This window comes from Hemicordylus capensis, chromosome 4 (assembly GCF_027244095.1).
Source record: "Hemicordylus capensis ecotype Gifberg chromosome 4, rHemCap1.1.pri, whole genome shotgun sequence".
NCBI lineage: Eukaryota > Metazoa > Chordata > Lepidosauria > Squamata > Cordylidae > Hemicordylus > Hemicordylus capensis.
The window spans coordinates 92,036,960-92,052,786 of record NC_069660.1 but is presented as its reverse complement, the minus strand read 5'-3'; the positions used below and the strand labels follow the sequence as shown (position 1 = coordinate 92,052,786).

Genomic DNA, 15,827 nt, shown 5'->3' with positions numbered 1-15,827 from the left:
TATACAGAACATATCCTGGGTGGTTGGGGCCTTTCTAAGACAGGAACATGGGAAAATGCCATCTACAGAGTCAGATCATTGGTCCATCTAGCAGAGTACTGTCTGCACTGACTGGCAGCTGCTCTCCAAGATTTCAGATAGGAGTCTTTCCCAGCCACACCTGGAGATACCAGGAATTGAACCTGGGACCTTCTGCATTATTATTGTTCTTTGTGGTTGTTACTGTGAATAATAATGCTCTGTCATCTAGCTACAGCCCCATCCCACAGGTGAGGACCTATTTTCATGAAACAACTATTATATGCAATTGGTCTTTGCATATGTAGCTACTTTCAAACACAAATTGCTCTTTCCCACCCAGCTGTGGGAATGTTGGTGGTGAAGACAATGAGGCTTCTGGCTGGGATACCACTCTGTGGAGGGCCCCAGAGGGTAGGGATGTGCTTGAACTGGCTTGGGCAGGGTGGGGATCAGTTCCTTTAAATACCAGGTATGCAGGTTGTTACCTGCTCCTCCACTGCCCCACTGCTTTTCTGGGTGTAGCACTCACTGTTCAAAAGGCTGCATGTGGCAGCGGCACTCCTCCCAGCAGCCTGCGTGTGGAGTTGGCACACACGGCCGCTGCACATGTCAATGCTACACACAGGCTGCTGGGAGCAGCACTGCAGCCGCGCAATGAGTGTCGTGCCTGGAAAAGCACTGGGGTGGCAGAGGAGCAGGTAAGGACCTGTTTACCTGCTTTCTAAAGGAAACTATCCCTGCCCTGCTGAATCGGATATGGGTGCCCAAGCTGATTTGGTGCTTCCTTACCAGAGGCATTTTCAGCACAGGAAAAGAGCTTAGGGATGCCTGCAAGATAATATCTCTTATGAGAGGACTGGCTGTGTATGATGCAGAGGCGTAACTAGGGCAAATAGCGCCTAGGGCAAGCACTGAAATTGCGCTCCTGTCCAAACACGAATGATGGGACTTGTAGTCAACAATATCTGGAAATCCTTGTTAAAAGGAACACTGTACCATCTAGACATGGTTGTTGATCAAAACCTGAAAATATGAGCCATCTCTGTAAAAGACTTAGAACAACAGTCAGGAATTATGCGAGGATTCCAAGTGTCATTTTCTCTGTCTCATCTCATCCTTTTTAAAAAACATGACTTTGTCCTAGAGGATCACCTGCCCAAATAGCCACTAGCAAAATAGGGGAAGAAGAAGGTGGTGGTGGGGGGTCTATAAACCAGTGAATGATTCCTGCCAGCCTTTGTCTTATGATGACTGTTGGCTCATGATGGGGTATATGTGCATTCACCACACCAGTGCTTACTTTGACACCAAGAGGGAGGAGGATACATTAGTTTGCCACACTAGACAGAGGCATTTGCAACAGGAACAGACAGCCAAGTTCTGCCAGGGCCAAAACCAGCCCCTGCCAGACTAAGAAATCATTGTAATTTGCCCCTTCCTGTCACAAGCAGTGTGCTGTTCTTTTATTATTGACTCTAACTATCAAATATCCCAGTCATGGATGGAAAATTCAGGGTCAATTTACAAGAGACACATTTTCTACATGGAAGTTTCTTCTGTGCAGGTGCTGTGCAGAAAACCCATGTGTAGTGACCGACAGGGGCATAGCAAGGTTGGAATGGGCCAAGATGAGGTTTTAAAATGGGCCCCCAGCCCCTCAAAATCCAGGGCGTCCACACACCCCAGGCCCCCAAGGATTTAAGTCTGATATTTCAAAATAAGTATGCTGCCTGGAAATACATTTCACTGAATACACATATGCACACTTCACAGTATATAGTTATATACAATGAGTACTATATATTTGTGCTACTTTTAATGCCTAGAACACACTAGCAACACTAATTATTAAAATGGCCCCCTCGCTGCAGATTAGCAAAGGAGACTTCAACCATGCAGGGTGAGCCTATGTTTGTTTTCTCAGAATTCTGAACAAATTCAGTAATGTTTGATTCCAGGAGGTTTTTCACACGAGGCTTTTAAAGCGCTTTAACACACATCTCCTCTGGAATGGAGGTGCTGCGTTCACATGCTGGCCAGATTTACCCTGAAGTCCCTGCAAGTTATTGGAGAGCAGTTCACATACAAGAAAGAAAAAAATAAAATAAAAGCACAACACATGCTTCACAGTTCTCACTCAGACCTTCTGGGTTGCAAAACAACTTGAACATAAGTGCATTTATAAATGAACAAGTGAATTTTGGCCCGTTGAATAATGGGCGCTAGCAACGGCGCTCCTGGCCCCCCGCCGCCATTCCCCCTCCCTCCGCCGTTTGCCCCCCCCACCTTTAAGGGCCAAATCGGCCCAGGCACTTGCCCCCGCCAGGCCGGGGAGACGGAGGCCGGGACCGGGGGCGGAGCGGAGGCCATGTAACTTTTTAAAAAATGCTCCCGCGGCCCACGCCGCCGACCGCCCACCCTCCCTCCCAGCTGCCGAGTCCCCCTTACCCTGGCCGACTGCTGTCAGCCGAAGACAGCCCTTAATTTAAGAGGCAGAGAGGAGCTCGCAAGCAGAGCTCCTCTCTGTGCAAAGCCTCTTGCCGAACTGCCGCTTTGGGCGCAAGGGAGCAAGCGCCGAAAGCGGCAGTTTGGCAAGAGGCTTTGCACAGAGAGGAGCTCTGCTTGCGAGCTCCTCTCTGCCTCTTAAATTAAGGGCTGTCTTCGGCTGACAGCAGTCGGCCAGGGTAAGGGGGACTCGGCAGCTGGGAGGGAGGGTGGGCGGTCGGCAGCGTGGGCCGCGGGAGCATTTTTTTTTAAAGTTACATGGCCTCCGCTCCGCCCCAGCCTCCGTCTATTTTGGCCGAGGCGGCGGCTCTGCTGCCGCCTCGGTCACTTTCCCCCGCCGCCACCTCTCCGGCTTCTTCGGGGCGGCCGCTTCTGGCCGCTCAAGATGGCTGCCGGGTGCCGGCGAGCGTGTCTCCCTTGCCCTGTTCTGGGCCTGCACTTCGCGCATGCCCAGAACAGGGCAGGGAGGCACGGACACACGCTTGGTGTCCATCCACGGACGGACACCAAGCGTTTTATTAGAGAGGATGAAAGAATGAATGAATAAATAAATATTTATTACAGAAGTTTTTGTAATTTTCTGACATGAAACAAGCCACTTATAGGCCTTAGATAGTTTTTGTTTTTAAAGCCAGCACATTTTTCAGTCTGTTTTAAATTAAACATTCAGAGACTTCTCAGTCTCGCCCCACCACCCATATCAAAGCCCTATGGCAAGCAGATCCCTATATAATGGGGGTAACCACAAAAAGGAATTCACAGCCTACCTTGCAAAAGCTGTGCTGGATGGTCTGGTCTGCTACAGGGAGGGTCTGCTGCAGGGAGCTCTGCCAGCCTCCTTCCTGGCTTGCTGGGGCCTGCTGGGTTCAGGCTTCAGAGAGGCCTACTCCGAGGTCTCTCTGGAAGCCCCGCCTACCTGCCGATCAGCTGAGAGGCGGGGAGAGAAGAGCTCTGCAGTTTGCAGGCTGCTCCGATCCTAGGCCTCGCCGATCCTAGGCCGGAGCTGGAGGCAAGTGGCTGAGGGGCCCTGGGGCTGGGCAGGTGGGCAATGGGGTGGGGGTGGCAGGAACTGGTGTGGCGCCCCCACCTCAGTGGTGCCTAGGGCACATGCCCTGCCTGCCCCCCCAGTTCCGCCTATGGTATGATGGTTCTTAAGCGTGTTTTATGACTTTTGAGCAACAACAGGAAGCTCTGAAGATCCTCTAGAGCAGTGGTTCCCAAGCTGGGGTCCTTCAGATGTTGCTGAACTACAACTCCCAGCATTGTGGTTGGGGATGCTGGGAGTTGTATTTTTTCTTTGTCGTGTTTTACATTTATACACCAGTTTTCAGGCAAACCTCCCGAAACCATTTACAAAAACATTGAAGAACAATATATCAAGTCACATGTTTACATCTTTACATTGGCCTTAGTCTCACTTCTTTCTTCTCTACATAGTTATTTCTCTGTATAAACCGCTTTAGAAACTTTTGTTGAAAAGCAGTATATAAATATTTGTTATTTTCTCTCCTCAGCGCAAGATGGTCCCTGGTTGCTCGTGGTAGCAGTTATTAGTTTATCAACATCTGAAGGATTACAGATTGGAAACCACTGCTCTAGACTAATGATTCTCAACCTTTTAAGTAGCAAGTACACTCTATGAAAAAATTAAGAACTACCTTAATTTTCCAGTGGATTTTATAATTACAATAATGTGTACCATATGTTGGAAGATGGGATATATATTAGGTCTTGCTATGACAGATGTCCAATGTAGTGTGGGTAGGGTTGCCAAGGACAGGAAACAGAGTAGGAGTAAATGGACAGTTTTCACAATGGAGGTAGGTAGGAAGTGGGGTCCCCCAGGGATCGGTACTGGGATCAGTGCTCTTTAACTTGTTCATAAATGATCTAAAAGTTAGGGTAAACTGCAAAGTGGCCAAATTGGCAGAAGATACTAAACTATTTAGGGTTGTGAAATCCATAAAAGATTGTGAGAAGCTCCATAAAGATCTCTCCAAACTGGGGGAGTGGGTGACAAAATGGCAAATGTGGTTCAGTGTTAGCAAGTATAAAGTGATGCATATTGGGGCAAAAAACCCCAATTTCGCATATACATTGATGGGATATGAGCTGTCAGTGACTGACCAGGAGAGAGATTTTGGGGTCGTGGCAGATAGCTCATTGAAAGTGTCAACTCAGTGAACCACAGCTGTGGAAAAGGCCAATTTCCTGCTAGGGATCATTAGGAAAGGGATTGGAAATAAAAATATTAATATTATAATGCCCTTGTACAAATCGATGGTGCAGCCTCATCTGGAGTACTGCATACAGTTTTAGTCATGGTAAGTTAAGAAGGATATTGTAGAACTGGAAAAGGTGTAGAAGAGGACAACCAAAATGATCAGGGGCCTGGACCACTTTCCTTATGAGCCAAGGCTACAGCATCTAGGGTGCTATTTGGAATAGCAGCAACTAAGGGGACACATGATCGAGGTGGAGTGGAGAGGGTAGACAGAGAGAATGCTTTCTTCCTCTCACAACACTAGAACCAGGGGTCATACCATGAAACGGAACATTGAGAAATTTAGGACTGACAAGATAAAGTACTTTTTCACACTGCACATAATTAATCTATGGAATTCTTTCCCATGATATGTGGTGATGACTACCAGCTTGGACGGCTTTAAAAGGGACTTTGAAAAATTCATGGAGAAAAGGTCTATCATTGGCTACTAGTCTGGTGGCTGTGGGCACAATCAGGCACAATCTCTCAAAACCAGTTGCATGGGAGCAACAGCAGGAGAGATGGAATGCACATACCGCTCGCCTGTGGGCTCCCCAGAGGCATCTGGTGGGCCACTGTGTGAAACAGGATGCTGGACTAGATGGGCCTTCAGCCTGATCCAGCAGGGCTGTTTTTATGTGTTTGTGAAGGCCATTTGACCTGTGCTTCAAGTTCAAAGTGGGCCTCAAATTTAAACACTTGTTAATTTTTTGGCATTTAATCAGTTTCACAACTTGTTTTTATGTGCATCCCTATCAGACCAGAATGTGACGCACACTCCCAGCTTCCTTTCGTGCCTTATATTGTTTTTATGTGTCATAATTTTTTATTTTTATTGTGGCTAGGGGCCTCAAAGGCTGGAAGTGGCCCCGGTCTCTCTAGACCTGTAAGAGTGCCTGCCCTTGCCTGTGTTTTGCATATTCCCAAGGCTACACATAAAATAAGGCAAGAAACGGTGTTCTAAGCATCCCTAGAGGGTGTGGTGGTGGTGTTAATACCTGTATACCCTGTGGGGGCCATATCAGCTAGTTACAAAGACAGTTTCAGCTGCGTTTCAAAAGAGCCTGTAAGCACTCTTACATGTGATTTTGAGTTATATATTCTTTATTTTTTTTCTCTGTATGCATCCTTTGTTTGATTTGATTGCACTTCATCATTTTCATTTATCTTTCTGCTTGAAACAAAAACAATAAAAAATGAAAACATGTAAACTAGTACTCTGAATACATCTCTCTTTTTTTTAATCAGAGAAAAGGACTTTTTGAGATTTTGGTCCCTGAAGTTCCACTTTCACTTCAAATATATCTATAAAATTACTTCACGTTATCATCTCAGTTCTGTTATCTTTGCTGGGGCATTCAGCTGATTGCCTATTCTATAGTGCATTTTGTATATCAACATAATTGTTCAATAACCAGAAAGGTCATTTTCAATGCATATTTAAGTTCAGTATATTTTAAAAGTGTATTTGAAATCATACATTAATTCTGTTTGGCTTCCTTGGATGTGATCCCAGGTTCCAGGCACTGTAAATGATGTGTATATTATAAAATTCTGCAGGTCTGTTCCCAGGTTGTTTTTATTTAAGGATTTTGTATAGATTGAAATGCAGCTGCAAGTGTATTAATGATTTTCTATTGCTTACTTGTCCAGATTTTTATTGTGTAGATGAAAAAGAGTATTTCAAGACCTGGCAATATATTGACAAAAATAGAGGTGTAGTTTGTATAGTTCTTTTGAAAAACTACCTAAGATTGCTTTGCTACTCCTATTCACTTGTAGTTTGAGGACTGGATTTATTGATAGCTTTTAGCTAAGGTTTAATTCTTTTTCTCTTTTTGTTCACTACGGTACTCACTTTCTCTATTAGTCTAAACCAGAATTATATTCCCACAAGCAAAGCAATCACAATTTCCAAGTGTTCTAGGTGTGAAAGTGGGCATCTGACCTTTTGTTACTAATATGTGACAGGTGCAACCTATTTTCTTTCAAATTGTGTTAATTTGCGTGTGCAAATTCATCTCCTGAAATCTTTATTCTGTATAGCCACCACAGGGGAATTGATTGCTGTCATGAATAGTAAAATGGACAGATGAGAGAGATAATTACTGATATTTCAACACATTCATGCTTGCAAGTCAGTATTTTGTGGGCACTTCTGTTTTCACTGCTTGTTAGGGAGGCTGAAGTTAGTTTATTCATTGCTGGACAAAAAAAAAGTGTCTACAAAAGTTCATGTGCAAGTAACAGCACATTGTTACAAATTAGTTTCCTTTACCATTTCTGGCAAACTCATTACAAAGTAATCGTGGCCTGTGTTGAAGTGCACTTCCTCTGGGACCAATAACTGTAAATAAGCAGGGCTGCAAGCTGGCTGATAAGTTGTTGTTCTGAAGATAACAGTCCTTTTTAGCAGTGTGTTTGACCTTTCTTTTATATTGCCTGAGGCTTGTCTAAGACCCTCAAGGTCTATTTTTCATCTTAAAATTCTCTGTAGAAAAGCACAATGTGTGGTTTAAGAAGATTTTAGGATTGCTTAACATATCTGCATTTTCTTGCATTTTTATGATAATTGTTGGCATACTTAGAAATTCTAGCTAGCATTTACTTGAACAGGATTTCTTTCTTTATGTAATGCAACCTTTCTTACTGATGTAGAAATCACTATGGTTAAATATTTTATGAAAAATTAAGTGCATATTGTATGCTATATAAAACTGTAATATTAGCTTTCTGATTACGTTCACTTATATAGACTTTTTCTATAAACCTAAAAATCATTTTAATATAATTTTATAGTGCTTATATTTTGAATAATTTACATTGCACTATTCTTGTGTAGGAGGCCTAAATTATCCTAAAATGAGCAGGAATTGATGGTTGGATGATGAGGGTCTATCTGTTTGATATGAACTTAATTTTAAAATACAGTGGACCTATTGTATAGAAGTAGACTATGGACAGCATTCAGACTAAGGTAATTGTGACTAAGTCCCATTAAAATTAATTAGACTTAAGTTAGTCAAGATTAACTTACCTATTGATTTCAATGGTGCTTTGTTATCACTAACTATTCTGGATGCTGCCCAGTATTTTAACAAGAAAACTTTGAAGAGGAGAACTCCAAATGCCTTGTAAAATATGGTTTGTTCATATCTTCCTAAAAGATTAAACAGATTAAACTTATTTTAAAACAATATTTATCTAAAGGATACATTTAGATAATTCTTATTGTTCCACAGAATTTTGATTACTGAAATTGTTTCAGTTGTGTTCCAAACACTGTTTGACATCAAGGAGTGATCATGTTCAATATGTATAATGACCATGTCAGAAAGTATCTGCTCTGAATAAAAATTATGCTTGGGTTGCAATATCCGCCTTTTTGTTCTTACTGTTTTGCTTAGGTGCAATAAATTCATTATTATTATTTTTTAAAAAATCATTTTCTTTTATCATTATTCTTTTTATATATAAGACACTTATGGTATATAAACAGTGATAATAATGAACATTAGTAATCATTTTGTTCATAAAAATCTAGAGCTTACTGTCTCCTTGTTTTGATTATGCGGTTTTGTTATCAGAAATGCACAGAATTATTTTATATTTTTATAATATGTGCAACCGGGCATATTAAATTTATAATATGTGCAACCGGACATATTAAATGTAACTTTAACAATAAATAAATACATACATACATAAAATAATCCCCATGCACAGTTAACCTTACTGCTACCACCAGGGTAGTGAAATCCATAACTGATTGTGAAGAGCTCCAAAAGGATCTCTCCAAACTGGGTGAGTGGGTGACAAAGTGGCAAATGCGGCTCAGTGTTGGCAAGTGTAAAGTGATGCACATTGGGATGAAGAACCCCAACTTCAAGTATATGCTGATGGGATCTGAGCTGTCGGTGACTGACCAGGAGAGGGATCTTGGGATTGTGGTGGACAGTTCATTGAAAGTGTCGACTCAATGTGCAGCAGCTGTAAAAAAGGCCAATTCCATGCTAGGGATCATTAGGAAGGGGGTGGAAAATAAAATGGCTAGTATTATAATGCCCTTATACAAAACTATGGTGCGGCCACACCTGGAGTACTGTGTACAATTATGGTCACCACATCTCAAAAAGGACATTGTAGAACTGGAAAAGGTGCAGAAGAGGGCAACCAAGATGATCAGGGGCCTAGAGCACCTTTCTTATGAGGCTAGGCTACAACACCTGGGGCTTTTTAGTTTAGAAAAAAGATGACTGTGGGGAGACATGATAGAGGTCTATAGAATCATGCATGGTGTGGAGAAAGTAGACAGAGAGAAATTCTTCTCCCTCTCCCTCTCCCATAACACTAGAACCAGGGGTCATCCCATGAAATTGATTGCCAGGAAATCTAGGACCAGCAAACGGAAGTACTTTTTCACACAACGCATAATCAACTTGTGGAATTCTCTGCCATGAGATGTGGTGCCAGCCAACAACCTGGATGGCTTTAAGAGGGGTTTGGATAACTTCATGGAGGCGAGGTCTATTGACGGCTACTAGTCAGAGGGCTGTAGGCCACCTCCAACCTCGGGGGTGGGGTGCCTCTGGGTACCAGTTGTGGGGTAGTAACAGCAGGAGAGAACTCATGCCCTCAACTCCTGCCTGTGGCTTCCAGAAGCATCTGGTGGGCCACTGTGCAAAACGGGATGGTGGACTAGATGGATCCAGCAGGGCTGTTCTTACATTGTTATGTTATGTTTAGGGCACTGTGTATTGGTGGTAGCAGTACTAGCTCAACCTTAAGGTTAACTGTGGCAGCTCTTAAGATTTTTTTTCTGGAGGAGCAGTGAATCCAGAGAAGGGAAGATGTCCTTTTGTTCCAGAGTGTGGGCCAGAAATAGTTTCATCTTTTGTCTTGCCAAACCATCTAGGTCAGTGTTCTCCATTGTAAGGCCTTGGATTCAGTGGCGACATTGACCCACAGTGAAGCTCCCTAACTAATCATTGATCAAGCCTGTGCAAAACTTTGTCCATAGCCCAATACTCCATTCAGTCCCCTGGCATCACACAGAAGTGACTGCCAATCATTCAGTGCCAGTGGGGCTTGTTTAAGGAGAATTGAGTGCTCTCAAGCCCCAGTTCCATCTTGGAAGACATGAACATAACATGGGGAATTGTATAGGAATGTGCAAACAGGTTTGAATTTGAACCGGTTCGACGGTTCAGATTCAAACCAAACAAGGCAGTGGTTCGACCTGCCAGTTCAAATTCAAACCAAACTGAACCTGGTTTGATTCAAAATGATTCGAACTGGTTCAAACTGGTTTGAGTCTCCAAAACTAGGTTGGTTGTTAGGCACCCATGGGTGCCAACTACCACCCAAACCCCAAACCAAGAAAAGCTGGCCTGAGCAAGCCATTGTGAATGTCTATATCTCGTAAGTGTCTTTTCTGCCATAATATGAATGTGTTCACATAGCAAGCAGGTTGAGGTTTACTAGGACTTTTCATAAAACTTTATTCAGTGTTTTGGAAAATAATTATGTAACAGAAATGTTATCAGATATGAGGATTTTTCTGGAATCAATGACATTGCTGTCTGTGTTACAATATTTTAGGTAACCTTGGACGTGTGGATCATATTACTGAATTTGAATTTGACCTGTTCATCAGGCCAGACACATGCAATCCTCGTTTTCGAGTCTGGTTCAATTTCACAGTTGAAAATGTGAAAGAATCTCAGGTAAGTACCACTTAAATGAAAATTGCAGTATACTTTTACTGGAGAATTACAAATGTTTGGAATGTCTAGAGAACTAGTAATTTTGCTTGTCCTCCTATACACTTAAGGTCTTTAATTATGAAGTGAATTTGGTTGTGCATATAAATTTGACAATAGCTTTGTCTCCCAGTTGAAAAAAATCTGTCCCTTTTTCTTGTCTTGGATCATACAAGATGCTTAGGTTAAAGAGATCATAAACTCGGCCTTAAGGCCTCAAGCAACACCTGCTTTCCTACCTCAAACTATTTTATCAGCTGTCTGAGATATAAATGAACTGAACTCATCTCTTTCTAAGGCAGTTTCTTTTGTTGATCTTTCTGTTTATTGGTACCTGGAGGGAAGAGGCTCTCCATGACTGGTTTTTCTACCCCATGCCCCGTATATAGGAATCTGGGATGTCTTTTCAGCATTCTCTTGGGACTTAACTCTCATCTCTGTGTTTTGTTTGTGTCCGTTGAGACTTCTTTTCTACATTAGTTCATCTATAATTACCAGATACTTGTGTTTGCACACAGCCAGCTCGTTTGTGCTTGCCTCCAAGGGTTTGTTCCATTCTGCTTTGTAGAATCTTTATTTAGTTCTAGGATTTAGTGGAAAGGCAACATTTTACCAAGGCACTCAGATAACCACATTGTCATTTGTTATGTACAGATGGAAACCCTTCTAGAACAAAGATTCTTTAAAAAAAATTTTTTTAAGGTGGCTCTAAACAACTCAAAACTGAATTTATTTGTGAATGCCTTTCATGATGATCTCTGTTTTTATCTTGGGTTCTTAAAAAAAGATAAATTACCAAGATTTTAGTATGAAAACACAATTTCACTGGAACATCCAGTTGCTTGGGATGTCATGCTGTCCTTGCACAAAACCTTCAGGATTTTAAAAAAAGAGAGAATTACGTTCCATGTGAACACTGAGTAAACGTAATGCTTACTCAGCAGTTACATGTTATGAAAAATATGTGTGCGGGGTCATTGGAGGTGAATGAATGAAAATAAGAGAAATGGAGCAAGGGAAATTGCCCTTTGAATTGCAGAAGAGCCAATGACTGATTAAAATATAGTTTCCATAACAATGCATTCCATTTACTTTGTCCTTGAGGAACTATGTATTCTGAGAAGAAACACAAGAGAGAGGAGTTTGATCAGTTAATACATGTGGTGTTATGACCCAGATATTCAAAATCTTGGAGCAATAGGACATATTATTAAAAAGGGTCAGTGTTAACACATCCTTAACCTTTCTGCCTCTTTTCCATATAGAGGTCATTTGGCTAAGAAGTTGTATCATCAATACCTCACATTTAAACCTCTTATAAATTAACTAGCACCATTTTTTAAAATAATATGCCATAGATTTGAGGAAACAAAGTGTGAATTGGCCATGTTTGAGGAATTGGCCAGGTCTGAGGAAACAAACTGGTGAATTGGGACACGATGGTCAGATTCCAATATTGTTTTATATCATGAAAAAGTGAAGAATTTTGGTGTGGGGCGGGGATGGGACAAAATATTATTCAGGTAAATTTTGAGATAAAGTTGTTTGTAAGAGACCGTGAAATACTTACTGTAAATGGCTACCTGTCATCTACCCAGCTGTAAGTTAGAACTTGCTCCATTAAGCTGGAGAGGTCAAAGGTTGTCAAATATGGTGTTGGCAATGTCAAACTCTTAAAGCTAGTAATAAAGAGGGTAAAGAGGGAGATTGATACTGTTCAGACTATATTTAATGGCAGTTTGCTTAATATGCAAACACATTTTGTCAGTAGTAATATTGTCCAATCAACAAATTTTCATTTCTCTTTGCTGTATAATGGATTTTTATTATGATGTTTTATCTCAAAATATTTCCTGTAGCCAACATGTAATTCTGGTTAATGGAAAAGAAATTTCTTTTTCTTTTTAAAAAGAATACTTATTTTAACACAAATATTTGTATATTATTTTGACATTGTATCTTATATCATGACTATCCTATCAATATTATAAAGGAAAAAACATAAATATGTTATCAGATTTTCAGGTGCAGCATGGATGATTGGTCCCATTCTCATGTTTTGTGCCTTAGTCAACAATGATCAAATCATATAGCCATGAGATGAATGAGAACTGTTCTCATTGAGTACTGAGATCTTGTGGAGAGATACAATATATATCCAGAGCTCACAGGATATTTGTTTTTGTGGTTGTGTACATAGAAGAGAATGGGTTCACTATTAACTTTGACTTGTGAGGCCTATTTTTATAATATGTTTTCTGTAATCTATCTTTTTCATCTCTCAAATTTCCGTTAAAATGTATCCTGCATGAATGTAATCAGATCTCAACCGTATCTTAGACTGAGAGCTACCAGACATGGGCACTAGCAGACACTGCAACCTGTGTGTATTAAATAAATGTTACAAATTGTTGCATAAAGTGCTTGTTGTTTGCTGATCATATTGTGTCTAAGAAAATAATATTCAAATGTCTCTTTACTATACTCTCAACAGCTTATAAAACATTTTAAGCATCTCATTATTCCATTTTCATAATTCTTTACTAATGACATTAGAGCTGCATCCTGATATGTAGTTACACATGCTTAAATGCCATTTATTTATGTGTCAATTAAGCATACATAACTGGGTAGGAACCTAAATGTTTGTATTGACATAGATTAGAATATATAAATGTTCAGTCAAGGACATACAGACATATATATTGTGTGATCTAAACACATTGTTCTGGATTATTTTGATACAATATTCTTATTGATTGTTCTTTGTGGTCTCTGTGTAGGTACACATACAATTATGCCTGTGCAGAACTTCATTGAGAAAGTTGTAGAATATTGGGGGTCTGCCTCCCCTACCTCGAGCATAATGTGCATTTCCTAGGGAGCAAGTCCCTTGCTCTCCTGCTCCATTCATTTTTTTTTTACTGCTGCAGCATTAGTATTGGAAAGGACATTCTCCTGAGCTTCTTTCCGAAGTGAGCTTGGCCTATGCCATATCTAATTATCTAAATACTTCATTCTGTACAGAGGCACTCTAACTCCCAGACCTTGGGGACCCAGTCTGGCCCTCCAAGGTTCAGGGCGGGCCTCCAAATGGCTGGGGCCGGGGGCCTCCGGCAGCTACCCTGCACCTGCCCTGCACCTGCCCTGCCAAACCTCTGTGTTTTTTTTAAAAAAAATATTATTACTGCAGCCAGGTGGTGGCTGCCAGTGGGGGGAGCAGAGCACTCCTCCCCTCCCCCCCAGCAGGGGTATGGGCCGGAGCAGCCAGCGTCTTTTGCCAGCTGTGAGGCATGCCTGCGCAGTTGGGAAATTGTTGCAAGCTGTGGCATCACGAGCTTGTGACTATTTCAACTGTGCAGGCATGCCTTCCAGTAGGCAAAAGATCCTGGCCCGAATGGATGGGCCCAGTGTTGCTCTGGCCCCCGCCGTCACCAGGGGAGGTGTGGAGAGGGGAGAAGAAATGCTCCGCTCCCCCTTGGCAGCTACCCTTTGGCCACAGGAATAATAATTTTAAATAGAACATGGAGGTTTGGTGTGGCATGTGGCGGCTGTAATAATTTTTTAAAAACATGGAGGTTTGGTAACGGGCCCCCAAAAGGAGGATTGAGGGGGGATTATGTGTGGGAGGGGGTTTGTGGCTGGGCGGTCCAGGTGCCCAGTTTACCTAGGTGTGCCCCTGATTCTGTATGTTTTAAATTAAGATGGTTTGCCTGAGAAGGCTGCTGGATCCAGTAGGATTTCAAAATGCCTTGGAGATTTTCAATGTTGGTGCTGCCAGTGACTCGGTCAACGCCCTGGTGGGGACCTGGAATAGGGAACTCACAAGGCCAGTAGACACGATCACTCCTAAGTGTCCCTTCTGACCTGCTTTAAAAGTAGCCGCTTAGTATACAGAGGAGTTGCAGGGTCTGAAGCTGCACGATAGGTGACTGGAATGCAAGTGGAGGAGCACTCGGCTTGAATGTGACAGGACACAACACAGAGCCCATTTGAACGTTTATGCGGAGGCGGTATGTACAGCAAAAAACCCACTTCTGGTCTACATGCATCACTTCTGCAAGTTCACGTTCAGCAGAGCTGTCCCAGGTTGTGAGGAGTTTGATTGATTCAGACTCCTTCCAATTTGAACCAGCCCCCGGAGACTATGTTCTGCTGTGATGCTTTTAATAGGTTCTTTATGGACAAAATCGCCTGTGTTTGGGCTGACTTGGACTCCACTGTTTCTGTGGAGTCTGTTAAGGTGTTTCAATCTGTGATGCCTGAGGACGTGGCCAAGTTGCTTGGGACAGTGTGGCCTACCTCTTGTTTCTGGATTCTTGTCCGGCTTGACTGCTTCTGTCTAGCAGGGAAATTATTGGAGATGGCCTAGTTAATATCATTAACTCATCCCTGAGGGAGGGTAGGATGCCTCTTTGTTTGGAGGCAGTGATTAGGCCACTTTTCAAGAAGCCTTCCCTAGGTCCCTCAGAGATGGATAGTTATAGGGTGGTCTCCAATCTCCCTTGGTTGGGCAAGGTGATTGAGAGAGTATTGGCTAACCAGCTCCAGGCAGTTTTGGAGGAAACTGATTATCTAGACCCATTTCAAACTGGCTTTAGAGTGGGCTCTGTGGTTGAGACAGCCTTGGTCAGTCTCACAACTTGGTTGAGCTATAGCACAAATTACATTTGGAAGACACAGCAGCACTTGTGCTGTGCAAAACAACCACAGAATGCTGTGAAGTATGTGAGCCACTAGTAAGTGCTGCCATTGGAAATCTCCCCTCTCCCCATCTAAGGACCTTGAAATTATGTGAAGGGAGAATTATCACATTCCTCTGTTCTGATGCACATGTGACCTGGCATGTGCTTTGCTGGAGATCTGAGTGTTGACCCCTTGTGTGAGGGAGGCTTCATGTATTGTGTTTCAGCAGCATCCTTCTGAAAGTGCAGCATTAAATTTTGTGTCCCATTTTAGGCTTTACTAGTAATTAGGCTTATGACATATGTAAAGTAAAGTTTGTCGTCAAGTTGGTGTCAACTCCTGGCACCCACAGAGCCCTGTGGTTGTCTTTGGTAGAATACAGGAGGGGTTTACCATTGCCATTTCCTGTGCAGTATGAGATGCCTTTCAGTATCTTCCTATATCACTGCAGCTCGATATAAGTGTTTCCTATAGTCTGGGAAACATACTAGCGGGGATTCGAACCGGCAACCTCTGGCTGCTAGTCAAGGCATTTCCCGTTGTTCCATTAGGTAGCTATGACATATGTAGCAGATGTCAAGTTTCTG

The 15,827-nt window shown here is 42.3% G+C and overlaps 1 protein-coding gene across 2 annotated transcripts in view; it reads left to right on the top strand.

The window, feature by feature from the left end:
* The window catches only part of AGBL4 (AGBL carboxypeptidase 4), a 1,553,201-nt gene that overhangs the window by 70,196 nt on the left and 1,467,178 nt on the right, over positions 1-15,827 (top strand). For both annotated transcript variants that reach the window (XM_053245332.1, XM_053245331.1), the window contains exon 3: positions 10,394-10,518. In XM_053245332.1, coding sequence (XP_053101307.1) covers positions 10,394-10,518 — 125 coding nt within the window. The remainder of the gene's footprint in view (positions 1-10,393; positions 10,519-15,827) is intronic.